The sequence below is a fragment of the Arachis hypogaea genome, chromosome 14, assembly GCF_003086295.3.
Source record: "Arachis hypogaea cultivar Tifrunner chromosome 14, arahy.Tifrunner.gnm2.J5K5, whole genome shotgun sequence".
In the NCBI taxonomy this organism is placed as follows: Eukaryota; Viridiplantae; Streptophyta; class Magnoliopsida; order Fabales; family Fabaceae; genus Arachis; species Arachis hypogaea.
The window spans coordinates 18,374,207-18,387,704 of NC_092049.1; the positions used below are offsets into that span (position 1 = coordinate 18,374,207).

Below are 13,498 nucleotides of genomic sequence, written 5' to 3' on the forward strand. Positions count from 1 at the left end.
TATTAATATTGATTGTGTTATCTTTTATTTTTTTGTTCATTTAATTAGTATATTTTTGAAAACATGCATTTAACTTTTAATTTTAATTTTATTTTTATAATTTTATATTTTTATTTAATTATGACCGAATCAACCGGATAAATCAGTGACTCACCGATTGAACTAGTTAGTAATCTAGTAACCCAGTCATATGATCAGGTCAATTATCGGTTCGGTTCTGATAACTATGAATGTTAGAGTGAAGACATTTCGCTGTTATTTTTTAAGAAATTTATGTGTTGTTTTATATATAAGATAAGCATTTAATTTTATTAAATGTGTAATTCTTTTAGAAAGATTCAATATTTTTGTGTCGTTACTAAACTTCTGGGTCAATTTTAAGTAATTTCGGTGCTATCTTATTTCATTTTATGGAATCACCGTGATTTTTTAGTATGCAATTTATTTTCTACATTCATAATCATTGTATTTAAATTCTAACATCATTTTAAATAAATTTTGGTGTTATTTTTATTTATTGTAAGAATTTAATCCAATAAATGTGAACCTACATTCATTCAATTAAATAAGATTGTAATACAGACATGTTCATTTAAGTCTAGATGAGAAGCAATGTTCCTCAAGAAGAAATAAGAGTAACAAAATAAAGAAAGAAAGAAAAAAATAATAATAAATAAAAAAATACATCATTGAAGAAGATATTTATGTAATTTTGTAATAATATTTCGGTGTCTAAATTAAAAAATTTGTGTTATTGTTAAGAAATTGCGGTGCTATTTTTTTAATAAATACTGCATAATTCAAAACTCTTTCTCATCTTTAAAAGGTGAAAGAGGAATAAAAGAAGAGAGAAGAAAAATCAAACAAAAAGAAAAAATAACTGCAATAACAAATAAGAAAAATGAGGAGAAAAAGAAACAAAAATAAAACGCATAAGCAACAACATCAATAGAAAAAGGAGAAAGAGACATGCAAAGAAACACGAAGAACAAGAATAACATAATTTCACGCACACGTTAGTGAGTTTTATTGTATTTGAACTAACTTAATTAGACTTGGCTATAAAAAAAATTTGAATGTATAGCGAGATATATATATATATATATATATATATATATATATATATATATATATATATATATATATATATATATATATATATAAGTGAAAATAGATGGTTTATACAAGAATGTGAGAATGTAATTATTACCGTTAGATTAAATTAAATGACCAAAATTAAATCAGCTTTAATTTTTGAACATCCTTGTGTTGTGTTATTTCCTTCACTACTAGTCTCATCACTACTGTCATTGGAACAATTCTCCATGTTTTCATTGCTGCTTCTCTTGCCCAGCTTGTCTTGGAGGCACAAGGCATAGATCTTGCACCGGGATTTGTTCCGTAAGGGTGGTCGAGCCATGTTGTCTTTGACGCCTCTTTTGATTTCAGCAATTTCTACAACACACGCAAGAAGCAAGTTAAGAAAGGGTTGCATTAGCCAATAGTAAGTAGGCCCAAATTAAAGAATCTACGAAAGCTAGAGACCTCGTAGAGAGGAGCTATAGCAACGGCGACAGTAGAAAGAATAACACAGCACAAAAAGATGTTCAAAAATTAAAAATTTATTTTTGGTATGCAAATGTAGCAAAAGGAGAAGAGGAAAAAACGATGTGAGAGAAAACCCTACTTTTAGTATGGAAAAAAGAGGGAATAATAATTTTAATTTTAATTTTAACTTTTAAAATTAATTTAATCTTGGTAGTTCAATTTAATCCAATGATAATAATTGCATTTTCACATTTTTATATAAACAATCTATTTCTCACTTGATATATCCTCTCTCTATATATATATTAAAAATGAGAATAATATTAAATCACTTTTAAAATATAAATAAAAAATGTTAAAAATTATTTTAATATTTACCTCAAGATTTTGATAAAAAAATATTCTAGCATTTAAATTTATATACATTCATGATTCATGTCTCCTCTAATAGATGAAAGAAACATTACGAAATGTCAAAATCAAATAATAAAGTTAAAAAAAAAAAAACATCGAAATACATTATATATTGTAACAAGTAATTTTTAGGCACCCTATCGAAAAAAACAAATACTATTGTTCGTTTTCATTTCAACACTTTCAAACCTTTACTATATTACAAATGGATTAATTTTAAAATAAAATGTTATTATTCATTCATATATTAATCACATATTATTAGAATTGTAAGAGATAGTAGCAAAATTATGAAAGTTAAATATTTTCTTTCCCTTTTTTTTTTCTTTTAAAAGAAATGGATCGTAGGAGCATCTACAAATATCTATCTATGTTATCCATATCTATCATTTATAATCTATAATCTATAAATTACAATATAGTTGAAGAATTGGTAAGGCAATACATGGTTGCCATTTGTTAGATTCATAACGTGGCTAATTATATGCACACTGGTTGCATGTTGTTGGAGCATACCAGAATTAAGAACAAGTATGAGGGCATATCGGTCTTTTCATCAGGAAAAGCAACCACGACTTCTTTCCACATAGCCGTTTAAATATTTTGAAAAATACAATGATTACAAAATTAATTACACAAAGAAACATTAATTATACAAACTTAGAAGCTTAATCTTACAGGATTGAAAAATAATTTGCATTTTTCTTGTTTCTCAATCGAATTAAAGGCTTTCACAGGGTTTCTCTCTCCTCCTCCTTCTTCTTCTTCTTCTCCTTCTTCTTCGTTGTTTTGCATTGTGGAATATCGAAGGAGCCATTCTTGTGGCCACTGAATCAAAGGAATCGAGCTACCGAATCGTTATTTTCAGATCTGAATCTCAATCCACCGACTTTCACTTCGATTCATTATTAGCCATTGCAAGGTTACGCCGATTCTGATTCTTCCTCACTTTCCATGTTCTTCTCCGAATCTCGAAATTCACCTCATTCTCGTGAGTTTCTCTTCCATTCTCTCTTTTTTTTTTATTCTTCCTCCGAAATTTCTGAATTCTCCGAACTTTCTCAATTTTTTTGGTTCTTTCTTTGAATTTTTTTTTTTGTGCGAAGTGTGTTAAAGAGATCTTGAAAATTGGCGCCCCAACGCCGTTCGCAGCGCCACGCGGGTGGCCAGATGCAGCAGAGCAATGCTGCAGCCGCCGCTCTTTATGACGGCGGCGGTGGCTCTCTGCACGGCGCGGGGAATGCAGCCACTGATGCCGGCGATGCGGTCATGGCGCGGTGGCTGCAATCTGCCGGGTTGCAGCATCTGGCCTCTCCCGTGGCTTCCACTGGCATCGATCATCGCCTCGTTCCGAACCTTCTCATGCAGGTATGTTAGCTCACCTTTTTGTGAAGAACACAACTTTAATTGATGCTTGTTTTTATAGGATTGTGAATATGTAGTTCCATGCAAGTCTTTGGTAAAGGGAGTTTGGTTGATTATATGATAATTTGATTAATTTCTTTCTTTTATGTTTTGGATAAATTTTTTGTAAGTTGAAAATTTTGGAGTATCTGCTTGTAATAATGGTAATGGTTATGGCGTATAGACTGAATTTGGTAGAGCCTTGGCATGGAGGTATACCAAGTGGGGACTTTCAATTCAGGGAAACCCTTAAAAATGGGTAATCCCGAGACAAATCCTCCTTGCTAAAGCAAAGTTAAGAAGACAAGAATAAAGATTATGTTGAATGAGTCTTTGAAGTTTGAGTGATCCTGCATTTTGGGGATAATTATGTGGGGCTTTTTGTGATTTTCAGAAGCTTATTTTGACTGCGATAAAATTTGCTAAATTTTGTTTATTTTGACATATGATGGTGGTCTGTGTGGGTGACTTGGTTGAATACGATATTGTTATAGGGTTACGGAGCGCAGTCTGCTGAAGAGAAGCAGAGGCTCTTTAAGTTAATGAGAAACCTCAATTTTAACGGGGAATCTGGTTCAGAGCCATATACACCCACTGCCCAAATTTTAGGTGGAGTACCTTTGTCAGATGGGCCTTACTCTCCTGACTTCAGGGGGGATTTTGGAGCTGGCCTTTTGGATCTTCATGCTATGGATGATACAGAGCTTTTGTCTGAGGTATGCTTTATCTCATGTCACCTGTGTGGCCTATTAATCCAAGTAAGCCAATGTGAACAGACTACTACTTGGATTTTTCTACAAATTACAATGTTTGGTTGGACGTAAAAACGAGGAGGAAATTTTCATGGATGATCTCCATGTATAAATTTGCACATCAAACTCATCAATGAACAATTCCACCCCAATTTTAACAAACATATCCTTATAGAGAAAATTCTTCTACATGTAATGTTGTCAGTAATACAAGTGTTTCTACTTTGTGTGATTGTTGGTTCTAATTTTTTTTCTTTTCCTCCTTTCAGGAAGTTATAGCAGAATCTTTTGAGCCATCACCATTATTGCCTGCAGATACTAGAGCATTTCAAGATGATTTCAATCCAGTTAACAGCAAACAGGAACAAGGAGAAGCAGATTTTGACGCATCAATTTCTTTGCCTATGAATGAATTAGATAATAGTACGAGGGAAAATAATGTTGCGAAGATTAAAGTTGTGGTATGTCATTCCTTTATAGACATTAATATCCCTGACTGGCAGAAGCATTTAGCCAATGTCATTCATCAGCATTCAGGATAGAAAGCAATGAGAAAAATGTATCTTTTTAAAGGATTTCAGGTTTCCTAAATGAAAATCCACTGCAATTTGAACCTTTTTACTGTTGAAATCGCGCGTAGTCTGTTTTGTTAACATTTGAGAGGGATTTATAATTACTTTATTGAAATAGAAAGTGATGATTAAATGCATCCTCTTAAAAGATTTTCTAAATGAATACTCACAACACTTAGAACCATTTCACTGTTGAACTGTGAGCTATTTTTTTTCCCCATTTAACATTTGAGGGGGATTAATTGTTATCTTTTATTTCAACTTTTTCCTTTTTTAAAACTATCCTTTTTGATATGTTTCTTAGGTGCGCAAAAGACCTTTAAACAAGAAGGAGCTTGCCAAGAAGGAGGATGATGTTGTATCTGTATCTGATTATGCATATTTGACTGTTCATGAACCCAAACTAAAGGTTTGTTTAGATATAGGACTGGAGCAGTATTTACCCTTTGTAAACACTAAACAGCAATGCTGTTTAAATATTGAGTTCTTATTTTCATTTACAGCTAAAATATCTAATTAATTGTTCTATCATGAAAAGGTTGATTTGACAGCTTACGTGGAGAAACACGATTTTTGTTTTGATGCTGTTTTTGATGAGAATGTTACCAATGATGAAGTAAGACATCTCATATTGAAGATCGAGTTTGTCTTTCTTTTTTTTTTTAAACGAATGGTTTTGGTACCATGATTTGCCCCTGTTTTTGTTGATGTTTGTCTGTTTCTTAAGCTTCATTTATTTGGCCTAAGGCATTATTACTTTACGATAACAGGTATATCGAGATACAGTACAACCAATTATTCCTACAATTTTTGAGCGAACCAAAGCTACCTGTTTTGCTTATGGTCAAACAGGTGAAAAATTTATTTCTGCTAATGATATCATAACTGTACTAAATTATCACTATTTGTCCAAACCAAAGCCTGAAGTTTTCCAATATTTGCTCTGGTTTAGTTTAGGGTTTAAAATTTATGTTTTGTTATATTTAACTTGGCTACCCTTTTATATGCCATATTATTTTTCTGCACAGTGTCAGTTTTGAACATATTGAGTGAAAACATTAGGACTCTTCTGGCTGAGTTGCTTATTTGCTATATTTTCATCTCCAAATTAACAGAGAAATGACTAATGTGTGAGAGAGTTGGAGACTATTGATGGCTTTGGCCTAGATGTAGGATGATACCTATTACTTGTGGATCAATGCAAACACAATACATAAGTACTTGAATATTTTAACTTTATAATGCAAAACCTTTTCCATGAAGCAGAAATTGTAAATTTTCTCAATATCTATGTTTATTCATTCATTATCCCCAGGTTTGTGATCCTTGAGCCGATGGTCTATCTCCCGTATTCATTACTGTGACCCTAAATAATGCTTTACTTTCAGGAAGTGGCAAAACGTACACAATGCAGCCATTACCACTCAGAGCTGCCGAAGACCTTGTTCGGCAGCTGCATCAGCCATTTTACCAAAATCAGAAATTCAAACTGTGGCTTAGTTACTTTGAGATATATGGTGGAAAACTTTTTGATCTACTTGGTGACCGAAAGTGGGTATTTCTCTCCATTTTGATAATATTTATGTTAATCTATTTTAATTCATATGAATTCAATGGGTGCATGTTAAGCATCTAAGGAAAGTGGGAAACCACACTTTAAAAGCTAGATATTAAGGTGGAAGAGCCACTCTCTTTAAATACAACATCAAGCATCTCATACTATCGGATTTGGGACTTTGGGTACCCCATAATACCCAAGTCCCTAACAGTGTATTGTAAATACGTTTGCTGAGAGTGACGCACCTTAGTGTGTCCTTAACCATGATGTTTGCTTTGGTATAAATGCTTTCAATGTAGATTTGAGCCTTAATTAGAATATGGTATTTTTAATATCAACTATTCAAATGCTTCAATAAGTATTTGTCCTATCCGATGGGCATTCATCCTTAACTTAATACTACACCGACCATTCATTTTCTGATTATTTTCTGCTTTATAAGAATTGAAATGTTTATCTGTCTGAATTTGTATGGATATACAGATGTCAGTCATCTTTCTCATTTTATTAAGCTGCATGTTTTATTGGCTTTTTGGTGCACACTGGGTTAACATGTTGCTTATGGTTGTTTTTGTCATTCTATGTATAGGAAACTTTTAATGAGGGAGGATGGAAGGCAGCAAGTTTGCATTGTAGGATTGCAAGAATTTGAAGTTTCTGATGTACAAATTGTCAGAGAATTCATTGAGAAAGGGAATGCTGCAAGAAGTACAGGATCCACTGGTGCTAATGAGGAGTCCTCTAGGTCACATGCTATCTTACAACTGGCTATAAAGAAGCACAAGGAGGTGAAAGAGAGCAAGCGGAACAACGATAAGAATGAAGAAAGAAATGGGAAGCTTGTGGGGAAGATTTCTTTCATCGATCTTGCTGGAAGTGAAAGAGGTGCTGACACTACTGACAATGATCGTCAGACACGGTAGTGTTCCACATTTGAATTTTTTGCTTGATGTTTGAATCCCAAAAAAGTTTAATGCTTACGGTGGAATTTTCAAATGTTCTGTGCATGTTATTTTTGTCGAACACCTCATTTGGCAATGAGTTCAGAACTCTGCATAATCCAAATCTTTGGGTGCATAGTATCAAGCCACATCAAATGTTGAAAATCTTTAGAGTTAGACAAAAGAACCATTTTCTTTTTGTTTAGTTTTTTTTAACCAACCTTGTCTTGGCTATTAGGGTATGAAATTATATATTTGTTCTTTTCTTTTTTCTACTCTATGTTTCTTGCTGTAAGCAAACACTTTAAAGGCTTTACTTAGTAGATACTAACTTTATAGCTGATATTATCGCGAACATGATATAAATGAAAATTTTAAGAAGAAAATTATGACGTTATTTTTCTTGATGGTTTTTCAAAGATCAAACTAGGTTTAGCATAACAAACTGAGTCTAAATAGTTGCCCTAATAGTTTAATACTGCAGAGTATTGCTTTGTAAATAGAACTCAAATGTGCAAAACATGTTAGCTGTTTATTGTCATTAAAATTTTAAAAGAAGTGTTTGTGCAATTGCCTGCAAAGCAAAATTTGGTGGCCTCCTCCATCCCTGCCTTGTGTCAATTTTCTTGGTTCAGATAAAGTACTGTTTCTTATAGTAACAGATCACCTCACGTTGCAACTTCTATGCATCTGTATTATAGGATTGAAGGAGCAGAAATCAATAAAAGCCTTTTGGCTTTGAAAGAATGCATTCGTGCTCTTGACAATGATCAGATCCACATTCCATTTCGAGGAAGTAAACTTACTGAGGTGCTTCGGGATTCCTTTGTGGGCAACTCAAAGACTGTTATGATCTCTTGTATATCCCCAGGTGCGGGATCTTGCGAACACACGCTTAACACCTTAAGATATGCAGATAGGTATGTTTCCCTACTATGAGCTTTAACATAGTGCTTCATGACAGGGTGCTTCATTTCAAGGACATATTTTAACTTTCACCATTATTTGAACAGGGTTAAAAGTCTATCAAAAAGTGGAAATCCCAGAAAAGACCAGCCCCCAAATCCAGCACCACAGGCTAATAAGGAGGTTTCATCTACATCTACATCATCCCTTCCAGCTGGTGCTGGTTCGGAAAATTTTTATGATCAATGTCAAGTGAAACCAATGGATATTGGCAGGAAATTTATTGAAAAGGAAAGTTCTTTGTACAGCTCTGCTGCTGATGTTGTTGACAAACAGCTCCTTGTCAATGAACGAGAGGAAAAAGGCTTAGGTTCTGCTTCGATGGACAAGGAGAGGTTTGAAGTGAAGAACTCATGCAATGGTTCTACCAGTCAAAGTATGAACTCTTATTCACAAAATGATACTGATGAGAGAATGAAAAAGGTTTCCTCGCCATATAGAAGAAGGCCTAATGATACTGAAAGGCCTGCAAACTGCATGAAAAGGGATTCCAATGGTTCTGACATGTTCACCACTAACTCCTACCAACAGAGCATAGGGAACTATAACACAATTGCCACTGGATCCAGGCTCTATGAAGCAGAATCCTCTCCTAATAATAATATCAGTGAGATACTTGAGGTTTGTCAAATCACATGAACTACCATTTTTTTACAAGTTTTCAGTTAAATACTAGCGTTGTATCTGTTATCTGATCAACTCTTTTTTGTGCTTTTCAAGGAGGAAGAAGCACTAATTGCTGCTCATAGGAAAGAAATTGAGGACACTATGGAAATTGTTCGTGAAGTAAGTTATGACATTTTTTAGGTTATGTTTGTGAAATGCAAATTCTCGTGGCATTAATTAGCATGCTTAACATTAGGGAAGTGCTACAAAGTTGGAAACATATGACTATAGATTCGTTTTCAGATTCAAATGCTAAAGATAAATAGATAACGCCACTTCCATTCTAGCAAAGATTCTTATTGTTTAGCATAGAAAAAAAAAAGAAGTTTGTGGTTCTCAAATTCCACAAAACATATAGGCAATCTATTTTTTCTAGTGCTCGTCTTATATTTGCTTTTGGTTTTCAGGAAATGAAACTATTGGCAGAAGTGGATAAGCCAGGAAGCCTTATTGACAACTATGTAACCCAACTGAGCTATGTGCTTTCTCGAAAAGCAGCTAGCCTTGTGGGGCTTCAAGCTCGCCTTGCAAGATTCCAACATCGACTGAAAGAACAGGAGATACTAAGTAGAAAAAGACTTCCTCGTCAATAGAAGACTTGGTTTCTCTTATTGAATGTCGATGATGATCTACATTCTTGTGTTGGTTAGCTATAGAGTTGAAAGGTTTTCTTTGATATAAACAGATTATTTTTTTTCTTTTCTGGATATATATTCTAATTAAACTTACATGTATATGGCCATATGTGATATGTTTGGCCTCCTTTTGCCGTTGCAAATTTGGTAAAAGTCTGTGTATGGCCCCAAAATTTTAAGTTTGAGAGGCCGAAGGGGAAAAAAAATTGCAAGCTGATAGAAAATTGAAATCCACAGGTTCAAATTGTATTATCAGGTAATCTCTCTCTGTGTGTGTGAAAATTTTATAATATTATTGGTCTTTGGTGCCACAATTCATATATTTACATAAAAGTAAAATAAAATTAAAAAAACAACCATTATAAGCAACTAATACATATAAATAAATATTCTGTTAATTTTAATATTAATATTTTTATTATAACAAGAATTTAATTACAAAATCTGATATGATATAAAGATACAATTAAAAAAATAACTATTTTTCACATACAAGTCATTTATACATACAAGTTCATACAAATTATTTACATTCACGCGTCCTGCACGTTCTTCTTCTTCTCCTCTTTTTCTCCTCTTACTTTTTCGTTAATTTTCTCTTTTGTTATCGTTGTTACTAATACCACCACTTCATTCTTTTCTCGTTGAACTTTTTTCTCCTTTCTCATTTTTCTCCTTCTCCATCTTCTTCATCATCATGATCATCATCGTTATAGCATTGTCGTCTTCTTCTTATACGTATCATCGTTATCGTTATTGTCGTTATTGTTATCATTATCGTAGAAATTTTGTCATATTGATGACGTTGCTTGATCCAAAATTTTTGCCATAGAATTTTTGCCATAGACTTTTCTCAATTTGTGTAGTTGCAGCAAATTTCGGGGTAAAATTAAGATATTTAGGTATATTGTTTAAAATTTTTGGATGGATTCATACTGATAAATTCTGCATAATTCAAAACTCTTCTTCTTCTTCCTCCTCATCTTCTGCTGTTGATTCTTCTTTTTATCATCATCACCACCTTTTTTTTTTCCTATTCATCTTTTCTTTCTTGTTTTACCTTCTCAAGTTTCTTCTTATTTTACTCTTTTTTAACAAGAATAAAAACAAAAAAATCAAACAAAGAAGAAAAAAAATACATAATGCTGTAAAATTACTTGAAAGAGGATAAACTTACATTCATTCAACTAAAAGAAAGAAAGAAATAAGAAAAAAAGAAGAAAAAAATGCAACAATAGAAAAAATATTTTTGTGTAGTTACAGCAAATTTCGGAGTAAAACTAAAACATTTAGGTGTATTGTTTAAGAATTTTCGATGAATTTGTACTAATAAATTCTGCATAATTCAAAGTTCTTCCTCTTCTTCCTCTTCATCTTCTGCTGCTTCTTCTTCTTTTTTATCATCATCACCATCTTCTTCTTTTTTCTTATTCATCTTTCATTTCTTATTTTACCTTCTCAAGTTTCTTCTTATTTTACTCTTTTTTAACAAGAATAAAAACAAAAATCAAACAAAGAAAAAGAAGAAATACATAATGCTGCAAAATTACTTAGAAGAGGATGAATCTATATTTATTCAACTAAAAGAAAGAAAGAAATAAAAAAAAAGAAGAAGAAAAAAATGCAGCATTAGAAAAATATTTTTGTGTAATTGCAGTAAATTACGGAATAAAACTAAGACATTTAAATATATTGTTTAAGAATTTTTGGTAGATTTATACTGATAAATTCTGCAAAATTCAAAACTCTTCATCTTTCTCCTCCTCATTTTCTGCTTCTTCTTTCTTTTTTTTTTCATCATTACTATCTTTTTCTTTTTTTTTTATTCAGCTTTTCTTTTTTATTTTATCTTCTTAAATTTCTTTTTGTTTTACTCTCTTAACAAGAATAAAAAAAAATCAAATAAAGAAGAAGAAAAAATACATAATGCTGTAAAATTACTTGGAAGAAGATGAACCTACATTCATTCAATTAAAAAAAAGAAAAAAATAAGGAAAAGAAGAAGAAAAAAAATACAGCATTAGAAAAAATATTTTTGTGTAGTTGCAGCAAATTTCGGGATAAAACTAAGACATTTAGGTGTATTGTTTAAGAATTTTCAGTGGATTTGTATTGATAAATTTTACATAATTCAAAACTTTTCCTCTCCCTCGTCCTTATCTTCTGCTGCTTCTTCTTCTTCTTTTTTGTCATCATCACCATCTTCTTCTTTTTTGTTATTCATCTTTTATTTCTTATTTTACCTTCTCAAGTTTCTTCTCATTTTACTCTTTTTTAACATGAATAAAAAATCAAACAAAGAAAAAGAAGAAATACATAATGCTGCAAAATTACTTGGAAGAGGATGAACCTACATTCATTCAACTAAAAGAAAGAAAGAAATAAAAAAAATAAGAAGAAAAAATGCAGCATTAGAAAAAATATTTTTGTATACTTGCAGCAAATTTTGGGATAAAACTAAGACATTTAGGTATATTGTTTAAGAATTTTTGGTGGATTTATACTGATAAATTCTGCATAATTCAAATCTCTTTCTCTTTCTCCTCCTCATCTTCTGCTGCTTATTTTTTTTTTATCATCATTACCATCTTTTTCTTCTTTTTTTTATTCATCTTTCCTTTTTTGTTTTACATTCTCAAATTTCTTCTTGTTTTCCTCTCTTAACAAGAATAAAAATAAAAAAAATCAAACGAAGAAGAAGAAGAAACATATAATGCTACAAAATTACTCGAAAGATGATGAACCTACATTCATTCAACTAAAAAAGAAAGAAATAAAAAAAAAATAAAAAAACGCAGCATTAAAATTTTTTTTTTGTATAGTTTCAATAAATTCGAGATAAAACTAAGACATTTAGGTGAATTGTTTAAGAATTTTCGGTGAATTTATACTGATAAATTCTAATTCAAAACACTTTCACTTTCTCTTCCTCTTCCTCACTTTTGCTCTTTCTTATTCATCTTTTCATTATTATTTTACATTCTAAAAAATACATAGTATTGCAAAATCAATAGAAAGATGAAGAAAAAAAAGTGCAGAAACAACAGCAGCGATAAAAAGAACGACGACGAGGATAAAACACGCGAAGAAGAAGAAAGAACGCGAAGAAAAAGGAGGAAGAATGCAAAGAAAAAGGAAAAGAAGGAGGAGGAGAAGGAGAAGAAACGCGGGATACAAACGTTGAAGGAGGAACGTCGTGATTTCACGTGCGGATTATAAAAGTAAGTTTTATTGGGTTAAAATTAATTTGTATAAACTTGTATACCAAAAAGACTTATATATATAGCAGATCTTTAAAAAAAAGTATATAAACCTAATTAAAAATTTAATAAAATTATAAATACGGACAGAATAATTAAATCTTTATTTTATTTAAAATATTTTGTAACTAGCGGTTTGAGCCTTGAGGGGGATGAGGGCATGAGCCACAACAGCCAAGTAAATTGTCATAACTCTCATAAGTCACTGTGTTTTCATATAAACGGAAGATTTAAAAAAAAAAAAAAAACTTGCATAGATAATATTTGAAAATTCATTTTGTTGATTAAAATAATTCTAAGAGATACCCACACTAAATAAATCTTGAAAGAGATAAAAATATAACAAAAATGGTCAGATATTAAATATATATTTTAAAAAATTTTAAAATTATATTTTAATATTTTTTTAAATATTATTAAAAAATATTTTAATTCTTAAAATTTCATAATTTTATGTGTAATTTTTTAAATATTATTTGTGATAAAATTTTTAAAAGAAAAAAAATCTAGAAATTGAATTTTATTTTGATTTTTATATATATTATCTAAATATTTTTATAAAAATTCAAAAATAAAAATATTTATAAATAAATATTTTAAATATTTTATTTATAGGTATAAATAATGATGAGTTTGGAAAACTCTAAGCAAATATTTGTGATGACTAAACATTATTACTTTGATAAATAGCAAAAATATTAATTTACATATGTTAATTTTTGCTATGCAGGTACAATTGGGCCGAAAATTAAATGATTTGATGCTAGCCCAAGTGTGAATTT

At 31.1% G+C, this 13,498-nt stretch overlaps 1 protein-coding gene across 1 annotated transcript; it reads left to right on the forward strand.

Annotated features, from left to right (window-relative positions):
• The first annotated feature begins 2,474 nt into the window (after nucleotides 1-2,474).
• LOC112741740 (kinesin-like protein KIN-13A) lies at nucleotides 2,475-9,716 on the forward strand. The gene is made up of 13 exons (XM_025790834.3): nucleotides 2,475-2,953; nucleotides 3,069-3,330; nucleotides 3,861-4,082; nucleotides 4,388-4,579; nucleotides 4,995-5,099; nucleotides 5,229-5,306; nucleotides 5,461-5,542; nucleotides 6,079-6,241; nucleotides 6,838-7,167; nucleotides 7,891-8,109; nucleotides 8,203-8,776; nucleotides 8,876-8,941; nucleotides 9,229-9,716. Exons 2-13 carry the CDS (start codon nucleotides 3,133-3,135, stop codon nucleotides 9,412-9,414), a joined length of 2,415 nt encoding a protein of 804 aa, XP_025646619.1. The 5' UTR covers nucleotides 2,475-2,953; nucleotides 3,069-3,132; the 3' UTR covers nucleotides 9,415-9,716.
• The last annotated feature ends 3,782 nt before the right edge of the window (nucleotides 9,717-13,498 follow it).